General features: G+C 42.5%; 1 protein-coding gene across 2 annotated transcripts in view; it reads right to left on the bottom strand.

Annotated features, from left to right (window-relative positions):
• Positions 1–13742, bottom strand: part of STPG2 (sperm tail PG-rich repeat containing 2) — a 572264-nt gene that overhangs the window by 512385 nt on the left and 46137 nt on the right. For both annotated transcript variants that reach the window (XM_019553336.1, XM_019553334.1), the window contains 2 exons: positions 5990–6105; positions 2804–2915 (listed from right to left, as the gene is read on the bottom strand). In XM_019553336.1, the coding sequence (XP_019408881.1) occupies positions 2804–2915; positions 5990–6105 (228 nt within the window). The remainder of the gene's footprint in view (positions 1–2803; positions 2916–5989; positions 6106–13742) is intronic.

Raw genomic sequence — 13742 nt, 5'->3', positions numbered from 1 at the left:
TTTGACCCCAGTACTCTTTCCTGCCATGGCAGGGGGTCGGACTAGATGATCTATCTACTCAGGTCCCTTCCGTCCCTAGAAACTATGAAACTATGAAGCGAGTTAAACACACTAAAACACGAATGTTCATACATTACAATGTGAAGACTGGTGCCAAGGGTACTCTGAATGGTTTTAAGGTAGGCCTCTTTGGGCAAAGAGTATCTCCAGTTGGTTTCCTGAATGTCAGCTGCCCCACCATCAGAATCCAATGAGGTTGGGGGCTGAAAAAGCTATTTGTTGGGCATGCCTCCTATCCCCACACTATGCTGGAGCCTTCCCAGTTTTAGCCTCTATCTGGTAAGGAGGCTGGAAACCTAACAAACAGCTTTGTTGGGCTCCCATCCCACCCAACCCCTCCCAGCTGCATGGCAGCCTTGCCAGTTCAAGGCTCCAGTACAGTAAGGCGGCTCAGACTAGCTCCTGTGCCATGCTGGTGTCACTCCCAGCCTCTGCAGTGAACCCAGACCCTTGAACCAGCCCCCTATGCAAGCCCAGGGCTGAGATCCAAAAATCAGTTGTTAATAAATTCTGTACGAGATGAATATCACCCATGCTGATATGAAGCCACAATGATGATTCATTTTTATCCCCTGCCGTCTTTGCCAGCACAACTGCTTTTTCTAATATTCCAGAGCCTATGATTTACCATTGCCAACTAATACTCTACACAGTAAGCACAGCAGTCATCTGAACAGGACATTTTAACAGGCCATACTTCTTTTCATAGGACATCCACTATTTTCCTCCTACAGCTGAAGATCATAAGATTCAGTTTAGTCTTTATAAATGTGATTTTTGTTCAAAGCTCTGTAATCACTAAATCATGAAAGGCATCATCTCTTTGAAGGACCCTATCCTAACCAATGCCCAGATGTACAGTTATTCCTGCATGGACTACCACTGAATTTAAAGGACTGGGGACTAAACCTCACTCTGCTTTTATGCACTTACTTAATATTATGTGTGGATAAATGTTTTCAAGTTGCAGTTGTGAGGTATTAATTTCCCTATCAGTTACAGCTTGAGATGATCCCAGATGAGAAACTATGACTTGCAGCAAATCAAATCTTCATGACATGATCTCATTACTTCAAGAGATCATATCAAACAGCTTTTACAGATTTATGTCTATACTAACAGTAGCAGCAAGGAAGCCCAGAGCAGTGATGCAGTGGTCTTAGTGATAATAGCCTTAATCTGAAACGTTGTTTCAATATAAACAGCCCATTTTCTTCTCAGAACAGTGGCTAAATATAGACAAATCCAAAATTACAGACTAAAGTTCTACATAATTGTATGTTACTTGAATATTAACAAAAGTAGCAAAGCCTCCCTGTGTCCATGCTTTTCATCTGCACAAAATCATTGTTTGTCCCATTGTTTTTAAAAACTCTGTTCCCTTTCATTTAATAATTGCTCTGAGTCTGAGGACAACCCACCCAAGTAACTCTGGCATTCAAATCCTCTTAACACAAATTCTTTTTCTTTAATAAATCCTAGCTCAACTGCATTTGTAAAATTCTCCTTCCCACCTTTACAGTTCTTTATTCTCTAGACACAGGTTTTCCCCCAAAGACATGAAGGATGTATTGAAAATTCAAGTCTAAAAAGAAAATGGGGGATGGAAGTCCTGCTGCAAATAGGAATGTTACCTCACGAAAGAAATGCATGTCTAGGCTGTTAGAACATATAGCTTTGAAACATACAGCAATTTCATTAGCTGATACCCAGCTGTGGACAAAAATGGGATTTTGCAGCACATATATGCTATCATCATATTGCATGAGTAGTATTAAAGAACTCAGTCAAATATAAAAACGAAGCCATGTCAATCCACATAAAGCAGTCAAGAAATTTTCTACCTTTTGACCATTTTTACTGTAGTTTCTAGTGGAATAATTTTTTATATGTACAAGAAATCTCTAACAAAAGTAAAAAATTTGTTTATGTGCAACCAGTGAATATATGTTTCTATTGAAATGGAAGCAGAGTATATATGGACATTTATAGACTAAACAAAGTAGAGAGAGAGAACACAAGCTTCCCAAGTTCACAAGCCCAAGTTCACTTCAGATGCCATTTAATTGCTATTAACAATTAAAGAAATGTTAAAGTGCATTTATAATTTTCAAAATAATCTGCAGAAGTATAAATAAAGAATGTAAGCAAATAAAGAAATAAAGCAAATACACATACTACGGACAAATTGTTTAGCTTAATACAACTGTTTTTAACTCAATTTTATTTTTCATTCTATAGACACCTCTGGGGCTCAAATATTTTGCAATATAAAACAAAAGATTTTGAAAAGTCTATTTATTCATTTCAGTACTTCAAAGAAAGACAAAAATAGCAAAATATGCTTTCCAAATTAATCCTTAAAAAAAGCATATTTATATTGTTGATTTGTGGGGTGAATATAGATTATTAAATCATTTAATTTGAGATTTAACATGCCATTCCAGAAAGAAGTGTAAACACACTCTATTTCATAATTCCTATTAATGAAAACAAAACTAATCTGTTCCTTCAAAAAATACTGTCTGTTTTAAGGCAATTTTTGTGGATAAACAAAAATATCAAATGTAAGAGCAAGAAATTCAGGAAAGAGGCCTCTGATTCTTGATTCATAAAAGCATTTTTATATTTTAGTATGAACTACAATCAGGTTTTTTTCTGTCTATACAAGCTTCAAGTCCCAGGGTTTCAATCCCACAATAAATTATTTTTAAGTACTAGAAAATAGCTGAATTGGCATTACCTTCTTTTCTTCCTGTAATACTATTACTTCATGATACCGTGGGATGTAGGGGTCATATTTTTTCTTGTCTTCTTTTTGGATGTTGACATTTTCATAATGTAGTGCACTTTCCCTTTAGAAAGTTTAAAGAAAGATTTATGAGACCTTGGTTTTAAATGCTTGGACATACAAATACACAGAATGAGAGCCTATTTTCTTTCAAGTGTATTACAAACAGCTGCTATATGCAATAACTGATGAAAACCTGGAATGCTCAGCAATGGGAGGTTCTATGCATATTGTAACTGTACAGAAGACTGAGAAATCAGACTTCAATTATTGTAGTTTGCCACTTGTTCATAGTCATTGTGTCATCATCATCCCAGGTTCGCTACAGCAACCATGCAATGGCGAAAAAGGCAAAAAAACAAGAATACAAAAAGGCTGGAAAGGGATTCTATAACAGCAGATATTGGGAGAGCAGATGTAGATCAATCAACCTGTAGATACAGCACATCACTTTCTAGTCAATATACTATGTCTTAAACAATTAGTCTTAAAGCTTCCAAATCTATGATATACTATATGATTGAGGCTCTGACTCAGAAGATCACGCAGTCATACTTTTAATTTTGAGTACATTCTCAAGTACAAGAAACAGACTTCAATTCAAGAAGACAATAAAGTCTGCTTAAATTCTTCTTGTCACAGGGTAACGGCACGATATAGCCCCAAAAGGCAAAAAGGGAACCCTGGGACCCAAAACAAAGCTGGGGAGAGGGGAAGAAGAGAAAAAAAACAATGAGCTCCTTACCTGCAGCTGACGACACGGAAGAGCCAGAAGTGGCGGGACCCACTTGGCTGATTTTCAAACTACGGCAAGCTGCGATCAATAACGATCGGAGCCAGCGCAGGGGCATAAAGAGCACCCCAAGCGAAGAAGAAGAGGAGGGAGAGAGCTGGAGCAGAGCCAGGAGGGGAGACACTCCTGAGGCCCCGCTCAGAGGCCAGGAAGAGGCCAGCAGCCAGCCACGAGGCTGGAACACATCCCGCAGCTGCAGGAAGGAGAACGCCCAGGGAGAGGCGGTGGATGCCTGGGCTTGTGACGGCAGAGCTGGGTACAAGTATTTGGGGTCAGAGTCAGGTGCTAAGAGCCACCCCGAAGAGAGAGGAGCAGAGGAGGACCCGGCAATCCAGGTGGGATTGGCACGGGTTTGGGGAAGACCCCAGAGTCCATCCCAGCAGGGAACCAAAATACAAGCAGCGAGAGGGGCTGCAGAGCACAGGATTCTGTCAGGTGGGACCACTCGGCGAGGGACCGAGTAAAGAGGGAACCAGAGTGTCCAGGAGCAGTCCCAAGTGGCAATTAGGAAACCATAGCAACCAGCCAGAGGGGTGCTGCAGATAGAATCAAGTTAGGAGAGGATTTTCTCCAGGACAGGGAGTCCAAACTTCGATTTATAGCCCGGGACACTTACAGGTAGTGTTTTCTTTTGAGTTATGTGCTGAGTGGCCCCCAGTTGGAGGGCCAGGGAGGAACCCTTAGAAGGATTCCTTAATCAGCTGGATCTAGAGTCAGGACAAGCCTACAGATTTGCCACCAAATACCCCTTGGCATCGCAAGGCGAGGGTCAGGCCCAGGAACCACCAGCAACTCGGCGTGGCTGGGTATTAGGGTGAGGTGGAAGGGAGGGCAGATCCTCGCAGAAGGCCACCACCCCCAAAAGTCCTGACTCCAGATAAGCTTAAGTAGTTGGCCCCTCCACTGAAGTTCACCAGCAAAGTCGTGGCAGGCAAGATAGGGGTGGGGACTACTCCTAAGACCTATCCAGAATAGACAATTCCAGGGACGAGGCGACAGACAAGTCCATACACCAGAGGCTGAGCAGCACAAGACCTGATGTTCAAAGCCCGCCGGTTGCACTTGCTTATTCATGCATTGAACTCAACCCTTAAGCAAGCAGGATTAAGTTCACTGAAAATGTATGGCTACCTTCAATGTTATAAAAGTTTCACTAGAAGCCCTTTTTTTTTTTTTTTTTTTAATTAAAATCAACACAGAACCCCATCTGTTTTGCATGTTAAGGGACTACAGACTTAAGTGGTTACGGTCACAGAACAGTAAATGAACAGGAACAAGTTAATTTTTTTAATTGTCACAAGAAATTTAAAAAACAAGTTTCCTTATATAGCAGAATAGCTTAGTTACAACAAAATATACAAAATAAAACTGAAAATACCTTTCCCCTGCTGTGAATATTACTGCTAACATCAGATGATATTAGCCAAGCACAGAAATTACAGTAATATATTTCTTATCCACTGTCTTACAGTATGCAAGCTTTTAAATTCAATTTGCAGTAGAAGAACATCAGAATATTTGAAGAAATATTGTATTTTATCAAGCCACTGAGCATACAACAAATGGCTGTCACCTAAAACAGACTATTTCTTTTCACTGCTCCAATATGATAGAAAGACCAATAATTTCAACTATGATGTCCCTAATAAAAATATAATTGTTGGATGTAGTAGGGGTAAATCCTCATGTAATGTATGAGTTAATATGTAAGATGGGTGGCAAGCCCATCAATTGGAAATTTAAAATGAAGTTATTAAACAAAATTCAACCTAAGTACACCTACAATGAGGATTTATCCTAAGCTATTTTGGAACTGAACTGATGTTTCCCATCTTCTCTCAAATGAAAATTACCCTAAAGTAGTTTATGCAAACACACATTACAGGGGTGTTCTATTATGCCAAAAACAAGTATTATAATATCATATCATACTTTCAAGCTGTGCAAACATTAAAGGTATGAAAATGCACATCAAAAGTTGCATAAACAATTTTAATTCCCCCTAATAATTACACCATGCAGTAAACATACAAATTAGATAAATGTATTGTAATATCTGTGGTCCCAGATCAGATTAAGCAGATTTTTAAAAACTTGATTATTTTTTTCATTTTCTTTTATGGTGTCCTTTCATGTCAAAGTCAGATCTGTAAATATCTTAAGTGCATTTGCTTATCTTACTCTGCACTCAGTTTTCAGAATTACTGGCATGTACAGGGAAAACCTCTTATAAAATTCAGACAAATTGAAATAATGATAAAATTGAAAGTGAATATGGAAACTAAACATTTGGGGGGGGATTTAATAGCCAAAAATGAAACAGAAACCAGTATGTTTTTACTTACTGAGTTATGTCATACTCCCCTGGTCCAGGACCTTCTTGAGGCTTAAATTCACTGCGTCTTCCAGTTAAATTTCCAAAATGTATTCCTTTATACTTCTTGGAAGAATTGGTAACATCCTGGAAATTAAATAAGCAAAGGCAACTTTAAGCTTGTAAGCCAAATGTTTACCTCATGACTACAAAAGTGTCTAAAGGTGGCACGTTGTTTTACTACCGTCTGCAACTTGTTCTATATGTTAATAGAGTTGAAAAAAATTCTGATTTTTTTGGTTAAAATTCTGCCAATATCTAAACATTTCACATAAACAGTTTAAGAATCTCCAAGTAGGATTTCTGCCTCATTTCCCTCTAGTTTACTCACCCATTTGTTTTGATTTGCTGAGCCAGGCACCATTCAGCCCACCAGGTAGGCCATAAAGGACCCATTATTTCTAAAGACCCATTCCAGGTTAGCAAGCTAGATTCCATGGAACTAAGCATCCTCAAAGCCCTGTGTCCACCAACTAAAATCATACAAGTCCTGTTAGTTTCACTTCTGCCTATCATTGAATAGTAGTCTTGTTAACTTGCCAGTCTGACAATGAAAGTTTAGTTGGTTTTACTACAATTAATAAGTGGCTGGTAGCAGCAAAATTAACAAGAATAATGGCAATTCCAAGCCATAACTAACAGGGATTCCAAGTTCCTCACTTCTTGGCAGGCTACTAGGTGGGCAATCAGGTGTTTGGATGAGCATCACATTTTCTTCTACTCAAATGAAACATTGCAGGGTTCAGTTTTGCAAAAAGAAATCATGAAAAACTGAAATTTTTCACAAAGGTGGAATCACTTTCATTGCCCTAGCATACACAGATTAAGCTAATTTCTCTTCTAAAAGTACCATGTCTTTTTCCAAATTTACTCAAGTTTTTTCATTCATTTTAGATTTCCCATAAAGGAAAGTCCCCAGGACTTTAAAAACACATAAAGTAAACCATACACAGTTGTATCCATCAATTATGTGAAAAATGAGGTACCCATTCACAATTTCCATCCATAACAGATGGACTAATATTTCCATGTACCATAAAGAAATGAAAGAGCAAATATCCCAGAAACTAGGTGGTATATTTTTCATTAAATAATGTGTGTTTCATGTTTTGTTTCACGTTTCACTACTAGGATGCTCCCCTACATGCTATTCATCCATTATCTGTCCAATTATACCATGTGCATGTGTCCACACATTTGTCATTTTAGCAGTCAAATGCATGTCCTGTCATACTATTCAATGGAGTTCATATGAGTTAGACCACAACTGACGGGATAACTTAATGAAGACATGTCAAACAGCTGAAATTTTATGTTCATGTCATGTCATTTTGTCCCACTAGCCACTCACGTCTCAGACATTTTTCACATCTGTGCCTAAAATACTAGTTAAATATACAAACAAAATATGATGGTCATGAGTTTAAATGGCTGAGGGAAATATGCAGAGCTGCATAAGCCTCACCAAGCTTATGGTTTGTTCATTTTTAGTTTAGCTAGCTCATGGTTTGTTCAAGTCTTTTCTTTAGCTACCTAACTCCTGAGTTTGCATCCAAATATGCCCAAATATTTGAAGCAGATATCAATTCATATCACTGAATTTTAATCGATTTCATGCAAAACTTTAAGTAATAACTGTTAGAAACAAAAGCAGGAATTTACACAGGGGCCTATAGGAGTTAAAAATGAAATTCAATAGGATTTGGCAGCTGGCTCCCTATGAGCAATTTTTAAATCCCTGTAGCAAAACCCCCAGTTTGTTGTTTGTTTGTTGTTGGGTTTGTTTGTTTCTTGGGGGGGGGTTATTATTTAAAAATACATTCCCTCCCGTTCCCCTAACCATTTCTGACTTTTTCTCTCCCTCTCTATCCCCTATAGATAAGTATAAGTGAGTTAAGCCATAGAATAAGCTTTAGCATTTTATTTTGGTAGCAAGCTGTTTTTGTTTTATTTTTTCTCCTTCTTTTCAAATAACTGCCCTGTTATGGATATCCACTGATTTATATTGTATAATTATTATGTTTATATTGATTTTTACTGTACTATATTACTGTTTTACTGATATGATATGATTTAGGCCTACATCTGTAAGTTAGCATAAGTCATGCCAAGTGTCCATTTTGTTTCTCAAGTCTCCATCTTGTGTCCCCTGCCCAGGCATACCCTATTGTAACTCTGTTGTAACTGTGTGACTCATACCTACCCCTCCTATGTAATTTGGTTCGTGGATGAATGGGGATGAATGAGGGTTCTTGAAAGACAATGGCAGTAGATCTAAAAATAGCTCCCTCTGAATGACTGAACCATCAAAACCAATACCTGGACCAATAACCCAGCCATTGGAACCACCCTCAGCATTCAAGAAACAAAAGATGAGGCACCCACAACTGTGCCAAGGCTGCACATGCTCAGTATGAACACCTGGAACCTTCTGGAACAGGACTGACATTGCCTGGACATGCCCTCCCCATAGGAGATCAGAAATAGTCCGCCCCATAAAAAGGGGTAGTGAAGACTGACTCCTTGGGACGCCCTCTCCATCTGGACCAGCACCATGTCACACCACTTATCCACCCAGAGGTCCTGCCAGCAACCCCCCTCTGGACAACACCTACTGGACAAGGACCCCTTTCCAGCCTATCACCCCCACCCCCTCTTGAGCCAAGAACTTGGACTCTGTTTCTCTTCCCTACCTGGACTCCAACCCTTCCACTGAGTCTCTTTCTCCTGCTGCCATTGTGAGTGCTTGTGTGTGTGTGTGTATGTGTGTGTGTGCGTGCATGTGGGAACCAATAACTTCATAGGGCTGTGTAGTGTGTTGTCTGTTCAATACACCCGTTGTATTGAAACCCCAAGTTGGGTTTTTGTCCGTTTCCTGTTTCCTCCTTGCCACCACTTATCCTGCCCCAAGCTTTCAGGTTTCTGCCTCTCTCTCTTTCCTGGCTGTCTCCTCCTTGCCACCGGGCTTTTTCACTTGCACCAGTGACCCTGAGTAACCCTGGGGCCACTTGACCTTAAGTAACCCCAAGCCTCAGTTCCTCAACCAGCTTTTCTCTAGTCTATCAGTTCTAATCCCAGTTCTGGCAACTTGCACTCCTTACACTTTCTCTCACACGTTAAACTTCCCCAAGTACCCCAAACATACACATACATACCATACCATCCAAGTTAGGAACTCACCTATGTGGGTGGTTTGTGTGTAAACTGGTGAATATACATATATGTCATCGTGTGTGTGATATACGAATGAGTGATATGTGTATTGGGTGTGCAGGTATTGACAATTGATTTTTTTCTAACTTTTGGTGTGTATAGGTGCTTGAATTGGTGATAAGTGTTCATGTTCCTAGGCTGGTAATTTTGGATGTGTATGTGCCTAAGTTGGTAGTGTGTGTGTGTGTGTGTGTGTGTGCACCTGCTGGGGGTGCGTGCACCTAGAGTGTGTGTGTGCACCTAATTCATTTTTGTGTGTGTGTGCAACTGTACACCATGCTTTCCTGTCTAACAGCGCGATATTGAGAACCTGAGCATTGGCCTGATCCCACAGGACAACATCCCAACCAAAAAGTATTAATCTATGTAGCAGGGCACTCAGGTGCCTGCTGCTCAGAAAGCTGGAGTAGTGGCTCAGGTGCTGGTTGCTAGGGGCAACCAAAGGGAGTTAAGGACACACACCTGTTTGGTCAGCTGAACGGAAGGGGGAGGGCCTGGCTCAGACATAAATCACAGGCCAAAGCCCAAAGAAGGCAGCCTGCGGCCAAGGAGGAAGGAGCTCAACCCTGAATGTGTGAAAGGCAAAAGGCCTGGATGTACAAGCAGCTAGTGACACGGGTGAGAGATGGAACACCTGCGGTGTGGTTTGGAGGACATTTTAGCCATGAAGCATAGATTTGTGTTATAGCCGATTGGCTTGTTTTGCTTGTTGTTAGATCAGAGTTCGGACCAGGCTATAAGGGGATGGAGGAAGCCTCACAGGGAACCATGTTAGAGTGTTGACCCCAGCCCCAGAGAGTGGGCAGCACTGCTGAGAGGCCCAGAGACAGTGGGCAGTGACCATGAAGCCAAAAAAGGTGCAGCAGAGGAAGTGTGCCTCCCAGACTGCCAGAAAGTACAGTGCAGGGAGGGCATTGACCCAGAGCATCCATAAGGGCGAAGCAGAGGGGGAGGTGTCATCCCTGAGTGTTATGCAAGACAAAGGCGCAGTATTGGGAGAGGGCTGACCCCGAGTACCCCAGAAGGCAGAACAAGGTCATGGAGAACCTGAGCACCAGTGAGGCTCGGGGTGAGCGAGAAGCCCCAGAGAGAGAGACGGGCAGTGACTGTTTGAGCACCCTGAGGTGCAGTGTGAGGCGGGACTCCAGAGAGCCCGAGTAAGACAAGACTTTGAAGGGACAGAGCATCAACAGGACGCGGAGCGAGGCAGGGCTGTAGAGCGCCCAAGTGCCAGGGAGACCAAGGCAGGTCCGGCACATAGCAGGAAACCATAGCCAAGGGAATGAAGGGCAGCCTCCCTACAATAAATACATAACATCAAAGACGTGGTGGGCAAGATTCCATGGGTGCTTAGAGAACGCTTGGCACAGTACTAAAGGCAGTCCCTAGGGGAGTGCATGGCGACCCTAGGACTCCATCCTGCTACAATCTAATCCTGACAAAAATAGAATGGTGAGGTGCCCAACATTTTCTCTCCAGGTCCTCAGAATTCACAAAGAAGAATGAACATAGTTCCAGACAGTATTAATTGTTTGGCACTTCCTCCCACTCTGGGTCCCCAGAAGCTGCCATGTGCACAGCGGAGTGGCTAGGAAGTCCCTGATAGCTTCTGGGCATTTACACCTGCTTAAATTTACTGTGCAGTAAATGGAAATAGCCTGGCATCTACACATGCGAGAGACTTTGGACTAAATTCAGTCCCAGATCAGAGCAGCCTGCTTCCAGCCAAATGGCTACCAGCCCTTCAGACTAACTTTAGTTCCAAGTTGAAGCCAGAGCCAGCTGCCAGCACTTAGAACTAACTTTAGTCCCAAACTGAAGCCAGGAGAGGCAGCCAGCCAGGAGCCCTTGTGCTGGGCTCAGGCTGGGCACCTAGTGGCTGGGCAAACACAGCAGAGAGGCCCCCAGGGTTACTGTGCAGTAATGCATCTATATGTACATTACTGCATAGTAACTAATCAGCACGTTACCACATGTAGTCAACATAAGTTGCCATATTTCCTGCACAGTAGAGACGTGCATGTGTAGACTCACATCCACACTGTGCAGTAATTTCTGTTACTACGCAGTAAATGCTCACGTGTAGACGTGCCCTCTGGGAAATGGAAGAGGCAAGAAATAAAGCAATGCAATACCTTTTCTTGGAAGACCCAGGCTTCCCACAGATCCCTGTGGATCTGCTAGATTTGGAAGCAGCAATGCCTGCCTTCACCAGGATAATGTGGGCAAATACACTTTACAGCTAAAAGGTATCCAGGTTGTAGCCATATTGATCTAGAGGAAAAGACAATCAGGACTCGTATTAGAGATGGGATGCAAAAATCTTGTTGGTTTAATAAAAGATATCAACTCTACCACAAGTCCTGATTGCCTTTTCCTTTAAAACAATACATCCACAACCTGGATACCTGACCCATGGAAGAAATTGAATTTTAGCTGATTTTTTTAAATTAAATTTTCATAGTTTCCCAAGCAGGAAGCAACTGTGACCACCTGAAACCTGAGATCCTGCTCCTGCCTTTGTTTCAAGGTAATTTGCATCATTACAGATCATCTAAGGAGGTGAGAGGCTTCATACTAGCTATGAACTGACTGCCCAGAGGAATTTTAAGTCTGTTGACTCCTCTGGGAAATCCTATGAAATATGAACTTTCATTTCTACCTAGGAGAACTTTTACAATCTTTTCTCCAATGCCTGATGGTGTTTGTGCCCAAACACTTGCAATTAAAGACTTGCAAAAATCTTGTTGGTTTAATAAAAGATATCATCTCTGCTACGAGTCCAGATTGCCTTTTCAGATTAATACACACTTTTCCATGAATTTTAATACCTGATGAAATAATCTGGTTCAGAAATGTCTCAATATACACTATTACTCTTACCTAATTGTTACAACACGGGGTCCCCAGGGACTGCTGTGATGCACCTAGGGCTCTGTGACCATGGCAATTTTGCCCTATGGGTACCTTCTTTTATCACCTGCTCCCTTCTTGTTGATACAGATAATAAATGGGGAAGCTGCCTTCAAGTTTCTGCTTGGTCATGGTCCTGATGAACCCCACTAAACCCTGAGGGTTCTAGGACCCCTGGCTAGGTCCTGCTTCAAGTAGGTGCTTCATGGGACACCCACAAGCCTTATGAGTTAGTTGCATGGGTCCAAAACCTCCCCTTTACCATGTCCCATGCCTCACAGGTGGTATATGAATAACGTCTCCCTGATCCAGTCTTGGCCTAACTCGGCCTCCTGTGGTCCCTGGGCTCTACGGCCCCTGTCACTGTGTCCTCTCTGGTGCTGGGCTCTCTGCAACCTTGTATCCACGCCCTTTCTGGCACTGGGTTCTCTGCAGCCCTGTATCAGTGCCCTCTCTGGTACTGGGGCCCTACACAGTAGTGTGCTCCAATGAGGTCTCCTCCTCCTCCCCTATTAGCCTCTTACCAGTCCACCAGTACAAAGGACAACCTAAACACAAGCCCCTGGGCTACAACATAACAATAACAATAACACTGGAGGCCACACTCTGCCCCTTTAAGAAGGCAAGCTTCTCACTCAGTATTGTGTGCCTCCTAGCTCCACATAGCTTATGAGCTTCTGGAGCCCTGTCAATCTTGCAGGTAGCAGGTCAGTGTCATGGGATGGGGTTCTGCAGGATGGTGTTGATCTCCCCAAGGCCCCCTTACCATGTCAAGTTGGGCCACTGGGCACCCTCTATTCTCACCACCATGTCTTTGATGATAGGGAGGCTGCCTCTAAGTCCTCTTGGACACAGTTGAGATGGATGTCACTGTTGCGGAATGCCGGGCTAGCAATTCCGGCACCGCTTGGAGAGCCGCGGGCTTTACGGAGCAGGCGAGCGCGCAGCTTGTGGGGCGGGATTGGAGGTAGCTTTATGACCGCCTTCGAGGTTCGCCGAGTTGGCACAAGTAGACGACTTAGAGTAAGTTGTTAGTTTTCTTATAATAAGTTTGTAGGATGTTTGTTGGTTCATGGAGTTCTGGAGTAAGCCCTTGCGTTCTAACCCGATGGGCTAGGTGCGGCTGCCAACTCCTTAAGCCCAGAACTGGTCAGCAGCTCATTGAGATAGGGTGTTAGTGGTAGAAGTTATTACGGAGTAAATATAAGGTAAAGTAAAAATTTGTTTTATTCACTCACCTGGCCTCACCCTCTTACGAATAAGAGGGGAAACCGGCTGGAACGAAGTTGCAGTAAATATAAGTATAGAAAGTGTAGATATGCTGTCTAAACTATGAAGAGAGGCAGTTAAGAGGTGGAGTCTCCAATGTTTCTTCAGTTACAGTATGCCAGATACAAAGGGGGTCTGCTGGCCCACAGGGTTTACTAGCGAGCCCTTGCTTTCTACCCCTTGCGGGATAGGTGCGGCTACTCACTAGTTAGTTCTAGGGCTGGTCAACAGCTCATGAACAGGATGATAGATAACAAAACTGTAACGCGGTGAATCGCTGTCGATTGTCGGATTTTTGAGGCCTTGGTTTTCGCTGGGATATGCCCAGG

Source organism: Crocodylus porosus, unplaced genomic scaffold (genome assembly GCF_001723895.1).
Source record: "Crocodylus porosus isolate Cpor-Errol unplaced genomic scaffold, CroPor_comp1, whole genome shotgun sequence".
Classification (NCBI taxonomy): Eukaryota; Metazoa; Chordata; order Crocodylia; family Crocodylidae; genus Crocodylus; species Crocodylus porosus.
The sequence above is the reverse complement of the archived record's forward strand: the minus strand, read 5'-3'. Positions and strand labels throughout refer to the sequence as shown.